Source organism: Podarcis filfolensis (assembly GCF_964270895.1).
Source record: "Podarcis filfolensis genome assembly, chromosome: W".
NCBI lineage: Eukaryota > Metazoa > Chordata > Lepidosauria > Squamata > Lacertidae > Podarcis > Podarcis filfolensis.
In genome coordinates, this window is record NC_139619.1 from 19,576,358 (window position 1) to 19,589,615 (window position 13,258).

Below are 13,258 nucleotides of genomic sequence, written 5' to 3' on the forward strand. Positions count from 1 at the left end.
TCCTTGGTGCAGAGGATGGCACACGATCCATCAACCTCTCACCTCTCATGCTGATTCCCATGGATCAGATAACCAGCAGCTCATGCTACCATATGTTTGGGATCTTCAAGCCCATATCAGTCAGAGGAATTTGGCACTCTCCAGGTGCCCGGCTTGATTCCCTGTTGATCTCCCCCCGTCAGCGACTCCCGGCAAGACAAGGCGAGATCCCGGCGATCCTTCTTGAAACGTGAGAAGGACACACCATCCCTCCTCCCCTGCCATTCCCCAGGGAGGAGAGAGAGACGGACAGAAATGTATTTACATGCCTTTATTTCTGTCTCTCCAGCAGTGCAGAGGAAACATGTCTGCACCCTCTCACATCAGCAGCCACAGCAGAGAGGGAATAACTCCACCCATGTACTTCCAGTACAGGGTAATGTGACACTCTGAGCTAACATCCGGTGCTCAGTGCACACAATAGACTGTCCCTGGTTCCCACGGTACAGTCCCATAACATCAACATCCTGTTTGGCTTTCCAGCCATCTGGAGCACTCAGCAGCATTGCTCCTTTTTCGTAACATTTCTTACCAAGAAAAAAGTCGGTGTGGCATGAGAAAAATTTTGTGTGTCCCAGAGAAAAAAGCTTGAGAACCACTGATCCATAATTGAGCTTCCCATTGCAGGAGGAAGAGGCATTTCGTCGGGCCGTCTGGGAGAAGAACCTGCGGAGGATTGAACAGCATAACCAGGAGGGGAACAGCTTCCAGCTGGCAATGAACCACCTGGGCGATTTGGTAACTGGAACTCTCTTGCATTGCCCTTGTAACTGGTCAGCTTCCATCTGAGCTGGCATTTGTGAGCGTTCTCTTTGGGGGAACGCAGGTCTTGGGAATGGTTGTAGTCCAGCTGCTGGGAGTGGAGAGGGAGGATGCTGGTTTTGGCCAGTGACTTAAAGCTTTGCCCTGGGATGCAGCCTCAGGAGTAGCTTGGCAGGGGTGGGCATTCTGAAAATCTGGAAGTAAGAGCACAGCAACTATGGTTTCCTCCCACAGACGGACGAAGAGTTTAACAAGATGCTCAGCAGCTTCCGTTCTGACTCGGCCGACCAACCCGGTAAAAATGTTGCCTTGTTCCAAGAATCAGCCAGCCTGGAGACCCCCAAGGAAGTTGACTGGTGCACCAAAGGTTATGTCACCCCAGTCAAGAACCAGGTGAGTCCAGAACAACCTGAGGAGACTTAATGGCCAAGCTCAGGATTCCTAGAGGGGCCTTTTTTAACATCTCTCTGTTGGAGCAGGCCAATGTCTCAGTCTCAGTCAGTTTTATTGCACATAGCCAAAGGCTGCCACAATGTACACATAATTATTTGACAATTAAAATAAAATATACTGAATTGATAAAAAGACTTAAAACATTTATATTATTAAAACATTACGTACTCTAAACAGAGCTATAAAAGTACCCCAATGTGCAAATAAAAACATTAAACAATAAAATTCATAAGCTAAAATCATCACATGGTCACTAATGTTAAAAACAATATCAATTAATACAGTGTGCAATTTATACTCAGAGTTTGGTGACAAAGATAGAGCATAGCCTGAGATAGATAGATAGGATCAAGTAAATTCATCTCCTTTACAGTTAATGGCTACCTTGGCTATATAATTTGCTCTAATTTTCCTAGCAGCAGTTGCAAAAAGTGCTACACGCCAGGTCACATCTGTGTCTGTGAGGAGATATAAAATCATGTCAAAGGGGTTCTGGCCAGGGGACCCTGTCATTATAGGTACTAAAAATCTTTTTCTTGCATCATTATATAAAGGACAGTGCAAGATATAATGCATAAGGTCCTCTACTTCAACTGCTTTTGCAGGATACAGACCCTTCTGTAAGTCTGCAGGTGGCGAGATTTCTGAATGCGGTTATCTCACACTCAAAAACCACCAAAAACCAACAACAACATCAAAACTAATCAAACTGTTATGATGAGAGTGCATGTCGGAGTTCGTCTTCAGTTTTCCTTTTCTGTGATCTGTCCCTTGGAGCTCTCCTGGCCCCAAGCTGTCACTTGGCTCTGCTCAATGACCCACCCTTGCATCGTGGTGTTCACCTTCTGTTGTCGGATATATCTGTTTTTATGTCCCTGTGTTTTTATGTTTGTACATATTTTATGGGCTAATAGCCGTAAATAAATTGTAAATTGTAAATCCTCTACTTCAGAACATCCCCTAATGCAATCACTTTCGTTTTTTGGTATGCCTCTGTGTCTCCCATCTCTATAAGAAGAGCTTATTGTATTTAGTCGTAGCTCTGTAAAAGCTTTTCGAAGTTGTGCAAAAGTCAATTCATTAAAATAAGATATGTGTTCATTGGCCTCTCTAAGTTTAAAATACAATGGGGCGCATGTAGATGTGCACATAGAGTTTAGATCGTTTTTAGTTGCCACTGCCCTTATGATCCGTTTAAAGATATTTTTCTGGGAATATAAGGGAAGTTCTTTAATCTCAGTCACTGAGAGGTCATATTTACCCATCAGTTGGGCAGCATGATGTACCCAGTTTTTAAGGGGTAATCCATTCGAGAGCTCAATCAGGCATTTTTTTGGTAGCCTAGCGTTGTCCATCTGTTGAACTCTAAACCAGTAACAGATAATTATTTTATCTATTTGGCTCTCTATGCTCAACATGCGAGTTTCCAACCTGACCATGGCAGATTGCACGTCTTTGGGTAAACCTAAAAGAACTCTTAAAAAATAATTCTGTGGGGGTTCCAAACCTCTTCACCATATAGAATCTGGGCCATTGTTTTTGCTTTATGCACAGATAGAGCTGGGTTGACCAAATTTCCACCTTTACAGGCAGCGAATTTCAGAATAGCTTTTGCTGATTTAAAGGCTTGCAATTTAATATTGGATAGCTGTGTATTCCAAGATGCCATTTCGGAATAAATCAATCACAGATATTTAAACGTATTTACTTGGTTTATGATGTGTTCATCCAGGTGCCAAACATGCTTTTTAGAATGCTTCCCAAATACAATGACCTGCGTCTTATCATAGTTTATGGATAAAGCATTCCTCGTGCAATATGAACTTAATTTTGCAAGCAGCCGTCTCAGGCCCACCTGGGTTCTAGATACAAGTACTAGGTCATCAGCATACATTAAAACTGAGAGTTTTTGGTCGAGAATTGTGACAGGGGCAAACTGTAGGTCCTCCAGTTCTTTAACCATGTCATTAATATAAAAATTAAACAGGAAAGGTGCCAAAATGCATCCCTGTTTGACTCCAGTAATGGTCTTAATTCTAGTGGTGAGATGGCCAGCCAGATCCACCTTTACTTGTATTGATGTGTCAGTATATAATGTTTTGATGAGAAATAATAGACGGAGGTCTATATTTGTCTTTTCCAATTTTTGCCACAATGCATGTCTTGGGACCGTATCAAAAGCTGACTTTAGATCGATAAAAGCAACATATAATTTTTGCTTCAAATTATGGATGTATTTACATAGCAGAAAGTTCATCACAAAGCACTGGTCCAATGTGGATTTCCCTCTTTGGAAACCTGCCTGGACTTCCAATATCACCTTATTTGTATCTGCCCATTCTTCTAGTCTCCCAAGGAGGAGCCTGGCATATAGTTTGGAGGCTACATCTAACAAACTAATGGGTCTATAATTGGCAGGGTTTTTCTTATCACCCTTTTTATATATTGGGGCAATTATACTCAACTTCCACCCTTCAGGTATGCGACCTGAGCTGTTAATGTATGAAAACAGTTTTGCAAAAATGGGAGACCAGAAATCAGGTCTTATCTTATAGATCTCCATTGGGATCATGTCTTCTCCTGGAGCTTTATTAGCTAGCTGGCTTGCGATTAGCCTCTTAATCTGATTGGGCGTGACGTCTGGCCATTCTGGCAGTTCTGATAACTGAGTGTAGTAAACTTGTGGGGGTGGGTCAGGACAGGGGCCATATATTCCTGTAAAATATGTCACCCAATCCTTTCCTTGGACAGATGCTTCTAACGAGTAGCCCAGCCCATTTGTGCCTTGGGCAACCAGATGCCAAAATTTTCGTGAATCCTTTTGAAGTGCTGCATCTCCCAATGCTTTCCACTGTTGTTCATAATATATTTGTTTCTTGCTTTTAAGTAATAATTTATAATTGTATCATAATTGGGCTACCTCAGCTTGTAGAGCAAGATTGTGCTTATCCTGTTTTAACTTCAATTTTCTAAGTTCCCTAGCTAGACATTTTTTGCTATTCTGACATTCCTTATCAAACCAAGTCTGTCTCTTAAACTTTTTGTTTTTTATCACACTAGTTGTGGTCATCAATGGGCGCATTCGATTGATTATGTTCTCATAAAGTCCGATTATGTTTCCTGTTTCTAACAACATTTCCCCCTTTAATAAAGCAAATTCATGGGAATCCAGGATCTGAATCATTTTTTCTTGGACCTGTGCATTCAATTTTAACCTTCTATTTCCAAGTATCAGATATTCCGTTTCATCCAATAATTTAGGAAAGATAGATAGATAGATAGATTCTTTATTGTCATTACACACGTGCAACATTGCACAAGTGCAACGAAATTGGATGCCATCCCTTAAAAACAACAAAAGCAAAACAACAACAACAACCCACAAACCACATTCCAGCCACACCCACACCCACACCCATCAATCTCCCAAGTCACACTATCGAGTTACAGCATTCAAAAGGGCCACAGCTCTCGGGTAGAAACTGTTTTTCAGTCTATTTGTCCTTGACTTGATGTTTCTATATCTCCTGCCAGACGGCAGTAGTGCAAACAGACTGTGTCCCGGGTGAGATGAATCCTGCAGGATGTTGTTTGCTTTCCTAAGACAACGGGAACCGTACAATTCTTCCAAGGATGGGAGAGGTTGACCAATAATCCTTTGTGCTGTGGTTATGACCTTCTGGAGCACCTTCCTCTCCCTAGCTGTACAACTGGAGAACCAAGCACAAATACAGTATGTAAGAATGCTCTCTATGGAGCCTCGGTAGAAGGACACCAGCAGTCTCTCACTCAGATTGTTCTTCTTTAAAAGTCTGAGGAAATAAATTCTCTGCTGGGCCTTCTTCACCAGAGCAGTGGTATTTGCGCTCCAAGTCATGCCCTGATCGATAGTTACTCCCAAAAACCTGAATTCCGCCACCCTCTCCACCCGTTCCCCATTGATATGCAAGGGCTGAATGTCCGCCTTTTTTTTCCTGTAATCCACCACTAATTCCTTGGTCTTAGCCGTATTAAGAGCCAGATTGTTCTCTCCACACCAAACACAGAGCCGCTCCACCTCGTCCCGATAGGCGGACTCATCCCCTCCTGAAATGAGCCCTACCACCGTAGTGTCATCAGCAAACTTGATGATTTTGTTGCTGGAATAGATGGCTGTACAGTCATACGTATAGAGAGCATAGAGCAGGGGACTCAACACACAACCCTGTGGTGAGCCGGTGTTAAGGCTAAGGGCTGTGGACATATGTGACCCTACTCTAACCCTCTGAGAACGTTCTGACAAAAAATCCAAAACCCAGAGACAGGTGGAGTTGGAGAGTCCAATCGCCTCTAGCTTGGACACCAGTCTATGGGGGAGAATAGTGTTAAAAGCTGAGCTAAAATCCACAAACAGCAGCCTCACATAACTCCCCGGCTGCTCCAGATGGGACAGAGCAGCATGGAGAGTGGTGGTGATAGCGTCCTCTGTGGATCTATTTGCCCTGTATGCAAACTGGTAGTTGTCAAAAGTTGATGGAAGACAGGAAATAATATGACGGCGCACCAGTTTCTCAAAACACTTCATGATGATCGGAGTCAGTGCAACTGGTCTGTAGTCGTTCAAACTACTGATTGTGGATTTTTTGGGCAGAGGGACAATAGTTGACGACTTCAGGCAGGGTGGGACAATAGACTGGTGTAAGGACTTGTTGAAGATCTTAGTAAAGACCCTCGCCAGCTGATCCGCACAGCCCTTCAACACCTTTCCAGTGATGCCATCAGGTCCAGCCGCCTTCCTCGGATTCACCATCCTCAATACCTTTCTCACCTCATGCTCCTCTACCGTGAATGAGGGGCCCCTAAGGGCTGGTGGCTGTAATACCGGCGTCTCAGGTGGCTCCTTCTCGAAGCGAGCAAAGAAGAGGTTAAGCTCCTCCGCCAGCAAAGGGTCACCGTCGACAGCACCAAGGTTAGGTTTGTAGTTGGTAATGTGCTGAATCCCCTGCCACATCTGTCTTGTGTTGTTGCTCCTTAAATTATCCTCAATCCTCAGCCTATAATCCCGTTTTGCCTGTCGAATACCCCTCTTCAAGGAGAAACGAATGATGTCAGAGATAGCTCAAGTGGAAAGTGGTCACTTTCATCTCTGGGAATTATCCTGAAGGTATCTTGGTTAACTGGCACATTATTAGATGTTAGGATATAATCTACGGTGCTAGTAAATCCTCTGGGGGAGATAAAAGTAAAATAACCCTCTTGATCCCCTTGACCGTGCCCATTGCATAACAAAAGGTTATGCTTAATTATAAGTTCACAAAGATATTTCCCAGCGTGATTAGAGGTGGTGTCCATTGCTGACCTCTGACAGATTTCGGGTTCGTCCTCCAAGTTTAGTCCAGATAATATTGTATTTTGTGGGGAAACAAGGCCGATCCGGGCATTGAAGTCACCTCCCAAGACAAGCCGAGGGTTAGGTGACGGAGAGTCTATACTTTCAAGTAGCTGGTCAAGTTTTTCCCAATATGATCTCAGTTCCCCACAAGACTTTACTGGAGGTATGTACACACAGATGAAATAAGTATTTCTCAGGAGACTATCAGAAAGGGACAACACTAAAAAATTAGGGGTGGTCAACAAGGGACACTGTTGAATTGATACATTAAGAGAGGTTGACACCAGCACCGCCAGCCCCCCACTAGGCCTTCCATACTTTACAGTTTTAAGAGCTGGTTGAGTGTAACTTGTAAAACCCTGTAATTCAACCATAGTGCCCTCTTTTGCCCAGGTTTCTTGAAGAAAGATGATATCATGTGTTTGTAGATAAGAACAGAAATCACTGTCTTGGATCTTGTTCATCCACCCTGTTACATTCCATGAGAGAAGTTTAATTGTTTTACAGTGATTTACTCTTAGTCAGTTGTTGGCCAATGTACTCTCGGAGTTTACCAGTTTTTGAGGCAACAGAGTATTGCTAATGCTACTGGAATAATCCAGATGTTTGATTATTTCAGTCGTCGTACATAAAGTACTCACATTTGTAATCACTCGGCCTTTTCTTTGCAAATTGCTTGCCAATGGGGATTCCTTGGGTGTATTTCCTGACTCCTCCTCTTCTAAATATCTCATCTTTGTCCAATACTCCGGTGGTTCTATAGTTATCATTCTGTTGTGGCCATTGGGTCTATTATCAGTCTCTGCCTCTGGTTCTTTAATCTCTTTCAATGTCTGGCTCATAAGATCAAGCCTCTTGATAACTGTTTGTTGCTCTTCCTGAGGGAGATTCCTAAAGGAGCTGAGAAAATCCTCTTCCAAAGGATTTACAGAGTGCTCAGATTCCTGAAGATAATTGTCTAGAGGAATCGGCTGTTCCTTTTGGCTCACCTGGTTATTTTGATGTTGGGCATGATCCTGCGAATTCAACTCAGGCATGTCTGTCTCCTCCCCACCTGTCAAGTTTTTTTGTGATGTCATTACTTCCGTTGGGGATCCAGGCTTTGGTTTTGTGGGCCCCTCTGAAGCACCAGTCCTCATCTTACATAAGGGTGCAACAATAGAATTGCGAAATACCCGGGTTGGAAAAACTCCTCTGCTTGACAATCTGAATTTCAGCTTGTGAATCAGTGAGGGCAGTCTAATAAAGGAAAAAGTTAACATAATTTTTTGGGTTTGATTTGTGATATTCAAGAGCTCAGTCCTAACGAGGTCGATCTCTGTAAGTCCAATGCCAAGTAAGTCTGATAAATGTCGTTTGGAACGCTGGGCACCTTTCCAGCTAGGAGATTGATTTGGCCTTCCACAAATTGTCATGCAGATCTTTTTTGGTTGGAAGATTAAATAAGAAGAGTTTGTTTTAAGAGCCTCTGCGTGTTCTATGTTGAGCTTAGGGGTCTGCTCTTGTTGTCGCCAATTCCCTTTGGTACTATGGTGTTCTGTTGATGCCTGCTTGTTATTAACTGATAAACTGTGGACCTCTTTGGATAATTGGGTTATTTGAGAGGCAATACCTCTAATTTGTTGGAAGATATGCTCAACCGTTCTTGCAATTAGAGTTAATTGGGTGCTCTCCCTACTTGTTATTCCTTCCTCTCTGAGCGGCACAGGATCAACTTGCCCCATTGCGGAATCCAGTTCCATGCTCTCACCTTGAATACTCTCCCCACACTCACAATCATCTTCAAGAGGAGAAAACCGGTTTTTTGTTGGAACTATAAAAGCAGATTTGTTAAAAAAGTCCTCTATTTTAGATTGTTTGGGAACCGGTGAGAGAGCTACATCCTCTGGGTCCCTGTGGCGTTTACTAGCAGGCATAGCGTCACCGTGGGGAGTAAACAAGGAGAGGTTTCCCCAACCAAAAAAGAGAGAAAAAATAGAAAGTGTTCAGTTTGTTCAATTTAAGAGCTTCTCTGTGTGGAGACTGCCAGGAGTTTCAGGAACAAAGTATAGAAGGGAGTTGGCGGTGAATAGCTAGCAGCTGGCGGCCTGCCCAGGATGCTTCACAGAACTTGCCCAAGATGTTTCTCATAGCATAGACAAGAAGGTGCTGTTTGAATCTCAGTAGGTTGGTAAGTTTAAAAGTAGAGAAGTAAAAAAGGAAAAATTACTTCCCTGGGTGGCAGTCAATGCTAATTACAGTCCTGTTATCTGCAGAGCTCCGAAGCCTGCTTGCTAAGCCGTCACCATCTTGGGTAAAACCTCCAAGCAGGCCAATGGCTCGTCTACTCCAGCATCCGGTTCCTGCAGGGCAAGAGCACTCTGCCCACTTGTGATACCTAGCAACTGTTAGAATATTTCCGTTCCACCTTAAAAAAGGAGCAGGTTGTTGTGAGTCACAAAGTCTGCGTACTTCCGGCTCACACGAAGTTTCTGTTTGTGTATATAGCTTTTGTTTCTCTCTGCGCCTAGACACGCAGGCAGGCAGTCATGTTTTTCCTTTGTTCTGACCAATGCTGAATAAAGCTGTAAATATGCTGCTCTCCTGAGTGCATCTTTTGTTGTGCGAACTCTGCGAAAAGGGCGTGCATGAGTCCTGGGATGTGGAAAGCTATTTCCGAGGCTCGTGTCGCTAATTGACTGATACTGTATCTATGGGAGATTGATGGATCGTCCTGAGACGACGTGGAGGCATGATGGCCTTTGTCTCCCTGGCAGTATCCCAACAACAGGTTATGGGCCCAAATTCACGGCACTTACAGGAGAGTAAGACTGCAAAGACTGCAAAAGGTATGTGGGGAAAAGCGAGGCTTTCCTGTTGTCGCGGCAGAGTCTTTGAAGTCCGGCAGGCTAATTAGCCTGGGAGACGAGCCAGAGGCCTCATGATTTTTGAGTTGCCAAGATAAGGAGTCTTTGAAGGAAATAAGACTCATGGCCAAAGGCCAAAGGCAAGTTTGATGGCCAGGAGCAGGGGGCAAGCAGCAGCAGCCCAAGCCAGTGGAAAACAAGGTTCTGTTTGCTGGCACTGCTTCTCCAAAAGCCAAAGGAAAGTTTGTTGTCGATTCTGGAGCGACAAGGCATTTATCGAAGGATAAACATCTGTTTATCTCCTTCACGCCTCAAGATGAAGAGATCCACCAGGCTGATGGAAAGACGTTGCGAATCGCAGGAGTCAGGACTGTGAAACTGGCAAGTCTGTGTACAACCATCAAAGACGTACTTTATGTTCCAGAGTCTGCAGACAATTTGCTCAGTGTCCCACAGCTGAGTGGGCGTGGCTTTGAGATTTCTTTCAAGAAGAGCGTCTGTGTCATCCGGAAAGGCAAAGAGGACATTTTGCATGCAAAGTTTATAGATGGCTTGTTCTGTATAACTTATGATGACAATGGTGTTGCTGTGTCTAATGTTGAATCTTGTTGTGTTGCATAAACTAACAAAGTTCTTCATGCAGGATGTATTCATGAGGCACACCGAAGATTTGGTCACATGTCTTGGCAGGCACTGGCCAAGATGCCTGGGTTCGTTCAGGGTTTGAACATCAAGCCCTGTAAGTTTCACATGAAATGTGTATCTTGTGCAGAGAACAAGGTGAAGGTTGCTCCAAAAGGCAAGGAGTCTAGCAGACAGGCTTCCAAACCCTACCAGCTAGTCCACGCAGACCTGGTTAGTCCACTTGCGCCCTCTTTGGGTGGAGCAAGGTACTTCATGGTTCTAATTGATTCTTTTTCCAGGTACATTCATGTGTTTATGCTCCAGCAGAAGTCGGAAGCGTTTCCTAGGTTCAAGGCATTCTGTGCATGGTTGGAGAATGCTCACAGTAAACGTATCGGCTGTCTGTTTACTGATCGAGGTGGTGAATTCATTTCTCAGCAGTTTGAAGCTTTCCTGACTGAGAAGGGAATCTAGCATGACCTCTCAACGCCTAGATCTCCATGGATGAATGGACTTGTTGAGCGAGCAAACGAAACTTTACTGCAAGGCCTAAAAACCTTGTTGCATGATGCCAATCTCCCTGAGAAGTTTTGGGGGGAGGCTCTGTCCACGTTTGTTTATTCCTATAAAAGGAGACTGTCATCACCTATTGGTTGTACTCCCTATGAGAAGATGTTTGGTAAGAAACCTTACGTCAAGCACATGAGAATCTTTGGTTCTGACATGTGGGTCCACACCCCACAGAGCAGCAAGCTTGGGAAGCGTGGGGCACATGGTTTGTTCATGGGGTACGAAAAAGGTGCATACAGGGTATGGATGACTGATTCTAAGTCCATTAGGTTCACAAAGAGTGTTGAATACAATCCTAAGTGGGGGGAAAATGTGGGGATTTTCCAGAGTCACTCAGAGGAGGATGAAGATGATGTGAAAAAAGCAGATGATGTTGAGGAAGAAAAGGAAGCTGATGATGATGATCAGAGTTTGGATTCCAGCTCAGTGGGCAGCGCTGCTGCTGGTGTCAGCAAAAGTGATGACACAGCAGACTACAAGAGCGCAAAGGCCTCAGTCAGACCATCTGATGCGTCTGACAATGAACTGGAAGAACCACTATTCACCATTGGTCACTTTTCTCCTAAGAAGGAGGAGATGAGTGCAGAAGACTTGCGTCTAGTACGCAGATCTGAAAGGGCCACAAAAGACAAACCTCCAAAGAGATTTGCTGATGAGTTTGCTAAGACAGCAACTGCTGTTCTTAGTAGCTCAGAGAAGGTGTGGGAACCTTCAAGCTTCAAAGAGGTTCAGGAGTTAACCTCTAAAGATGCTGAGCCATGGCTTAATGCCATGAAGGCTGAAGTTGATTCCTTGGATAGGAACCAAATTTGGGAGCTAGTACCGGTAGTCCCAGGAATGAGACTGGTTGGCAGCAAATGGGTCTTCAAGGCCAAGACAGACCAGAATGGCAAGGTTGTCAGGCACAAAGCCAGATTGGTTGCCAGAGGTTTCTCACAGGTACCAGGACAGGATTACCATGAGTCCTACTCACCCACCGTCAAGTATGAGAGCGTTCGGCTAATGCTCAAGATTGCTGCAGAGGAGAAACTGCACGTTTCCCATCACAACGTTAATACAGCTTTTTTGTACGTGGTTTTGGGGGAGGAGCTGTATATGCTTCCATCCGACGGGATGCAGATACAGAAGGGAATGGTCTGTAAACTTCAGAAGTCCTTATATGGTCTCAAGCAGAGCGCCAGGTGTTGGAACACAAAACTCACTGAGACATTGTTTTCTCTAGGTTTTCACCAAGGCAAAGCTGATCCATGTGTGTTTGTCAAGGAGGAGGGGCAAAACAAACTGTATTGTTTATGTTTTGTTGATGATCTTCTGATGTTTTGGAAGAATCAGGCTTTGTACCAAAGCAACCTAGCTCAGCTGAAGGAGCACTTTGATATGAAGGATCTTGGTGAGGTATCCAACTATCTTTCTCTGCTGGTGGAGAGGGACCAAGCAGGTAATTTTCTGGTTCATCAAACACAGAAAATTGCTGATGTATTAACCAGGTTGAATTTGGTTGATGCAAACCCAGCAGACACACCGATGGTGACAGGTTACCAGGTAGATAGTACTGCTGAAGCGTTTTCTGACACTACGCTGTACAGATGCATTCTAGGCAAGCTGAATTTCATTTCTAGATGTTCAAGACCTGACATAGCTGTAAGCACTAACCTGCTTAGCAGACATGCTAACAATCCTACTGTTCAGGATTGGAAAGCTCTGAAGCGCATAGCCCGCTATTTGAAAAGGACTTTGCACTGCAGGCTGAGGTTCACCAGTCAGAAGACTGGAGGTCTTGAAATATTTGCAGATGCTAGTTTTGGAAGTGACACCACGGATGGTACAAGCACTTCTGGAGTATGCTACATGTACAACCACTGTCTGTTTGACTGGCTATGCAAGAAGCAGACAACAGTAAGCCTAAGTTCCTGTGAAGCAGAACTCAATGCCCTGTCATTTTCACTCATGGATTGTGAATGGTTGATGCAACTGTTTCAGGACATCAGAGTTTCTGTGAAATGTCCTATACAAGTGTATCAAGACAATAGATCCTGTTTGGCTTTGCTGAACTCAGAGAGTTGCAAGCAAAGAACCAAGTACTTGCAGATTAAGTTACATCGTGCAAGAGAGTGTATTCAGAAAGGACTCATTCAGGTGTCCTACATGCCAGGAAATGAAATTCCTGCTGATCTGTTGTCTAAGGTTGTTAACAGAGAACAAGTTAAGGTTTATGTACAGAGGTTGCAATTGGGTTGAACCACAGGTACTACAGGTTACACGGAAAGGGTAGGATGTTAGGATATTTCCGTTCCACCTTAAAAAAGGAGCAGGCTGTTGTGAGTCACAAAGTCTGCGTACTTCCGGCTCACATGAAGTTTTTGTTTTTGTGTATAGCTTTTGTTTCTCTCTTTGCCTAGACACGCAGGCAGGCAGTCATGTTTTTTCCTTTGTTCTGACCACCGCTGAATAGAGCTGTAAATATGCTGCTCTCCTGAGTGCATCTTTCATTGTGCGAACTCTGCGAAAAGGGCGTGCATGAGTCCTGGGATGTGGACAGCTATTTCCGAGGCTCGTGTTGCTAATTGACTGATACTGTATCTACGGGAGATTG

The 13,258-nt window shown here is 44.1% G+C and overlaps 1 protein-coding gene across 1 annotated transcript in view; it reads left to right on the forward strand.

Annotated features, from left to right (window-relative positions):
* The window catches only part of LOC310753766 (cathepsin L2-like), a 73,604-nt gene that overhangs the window by 18,402 nt on the left and 41,944 nt on the right, over positions 1-13,258 (forward strand). Inside the window, 2 exon segments of the mRNA XM_083595108.1 lie at positions 667-777; positions 1,036-1,194. Coding sequence (XP_083451234.1) covers positions 667-777; positions 1,036-1,194 — 270 coding nt within the window.